Source organism: Aptenodytes forsteri, unplaced genomic scaffold (assembly GCF_000699145.1).
Source record: "Aptenodytes forsteri isolate BGI_AS27 unplaced genomic scaffold, ASM69914v1 Scaffold64, whole genome shotgun sequence".
NCBI classification, from domain to species: Eukaryota; Metazoa; Chordata; class Aves; order Sphenisciformes; family Spheniscidae; genus Aptenodytes; species Aptenodytes forsteri.
The window spans coordinates 10,123-11,062 of NW_008794786.1; the positions used below are offsets into that span (position 1 = coordinate 10,123).

A 940-nucleotide genomic window follows, 5' to 3' on the forward strand; every position below is an offset into this window, starting at 1 on the left:
ATGGAGCTGCTGCGGCGGGAGTGTGGGCTGCACGAGAACAGCGTCCTGCGTGCCTTCCTGGCCGCCAGCGAGGGCAAGCTGGAGCGGCTGCAGAAGGACGCGCGGACGGCCGAGGTGAGGGCTGCGGGGTGGGTGGGGCTTGCTTTGCATGCTCCTCCTTGCATGCCTTGCTTTGCACGGCCCTCGTGCACACTTGCCTTGCTTTGCATGGCCCTCGTGCACACCTTGCTTCGTCTGCTCCTCCTGCAAGCCTTGCTTTGCACGCTCCTTGTTGCATGCCTTGCTTTGCACGGCCCTTGTGCACACCTTGCCTCACCCTCCTCGCGGCGGGAGCTGCGGGACGTGCAGCTCATCAGTGACCGCCCAGTCCCCTGTTCCAGGACGCCTACAACACCGTGGTGCGGTATTTTGGCGAGAGTCCCAAGACGACCCCCCCGTCTGTCTTCTTCCCTGTGTTTGTCCGGTTCATCCGCTCCTACAAGGTGAGGAGGGGCCAGGAGGGGACACGCGAGGGGTTGGTGGCACCGGTGATGGGGGGGGGGAGCTGAGTGGGGGGAGCTGGCTCCCACTGCCACCCCCTCGTCCCGGCAGGACGCGGAGCAGGAGAACGAGACGCGGAAGAAGCAGGAGGAGGTGATGCGGGAGAAGCTGCTGGCGCAGGAGGCTTGGAAGCAGGAGAAGGTGAGTGTAAAAAAAAAGTCTGGGGGCGGGGGGGGGGACGGGGACGACACACGACACACATGGACGGGACATCTGTGTCCCCAACCTGGGACCCCTGCGTCTCCCTCGCAGCGGAACAAGTGGCAGCAGCAGGAGCTGATCGCGGAGCTGCGGCGGCGCCAGGCCAAGGACCATCGCCCCGTCTACGAGGGCAAGGACGGCACCATCGAGGACATCATCACCGGTATGAGGGGGGGGGGGGGGGGGGGGGGGGGGGGGG

At 66.2% G+C, this 940-nt stretch overlaps 1 protein-coding gene across 1 annotated transcript in view; it reads left to right on the forward strand.

Annotated features, from left to right (window-relative positions):
- LOC103894928 (formin-like protein 3) overlaps window positions 1-940 on the forward strand; it is a 9,287-nt gene that overhangs the window by 7,501 nt on the left and 846 nt on the right. The window contains exons 10-13 of the mRNA XM_009274409.1: window positions 7-114; window positions 381-482; window positions 592-677; window positions 774-904. Coding sequence (XP_009272684.1) covers window positions 7-114; window positions 381-482; window positions 592-677; window positions 774-904 — 427 coding nt within the window. The remainder of the gene's footprint in view (window positions 1-6; window positions 115-380; window positions 483-591; window positions 678-773; window positions 905-940) is intronic.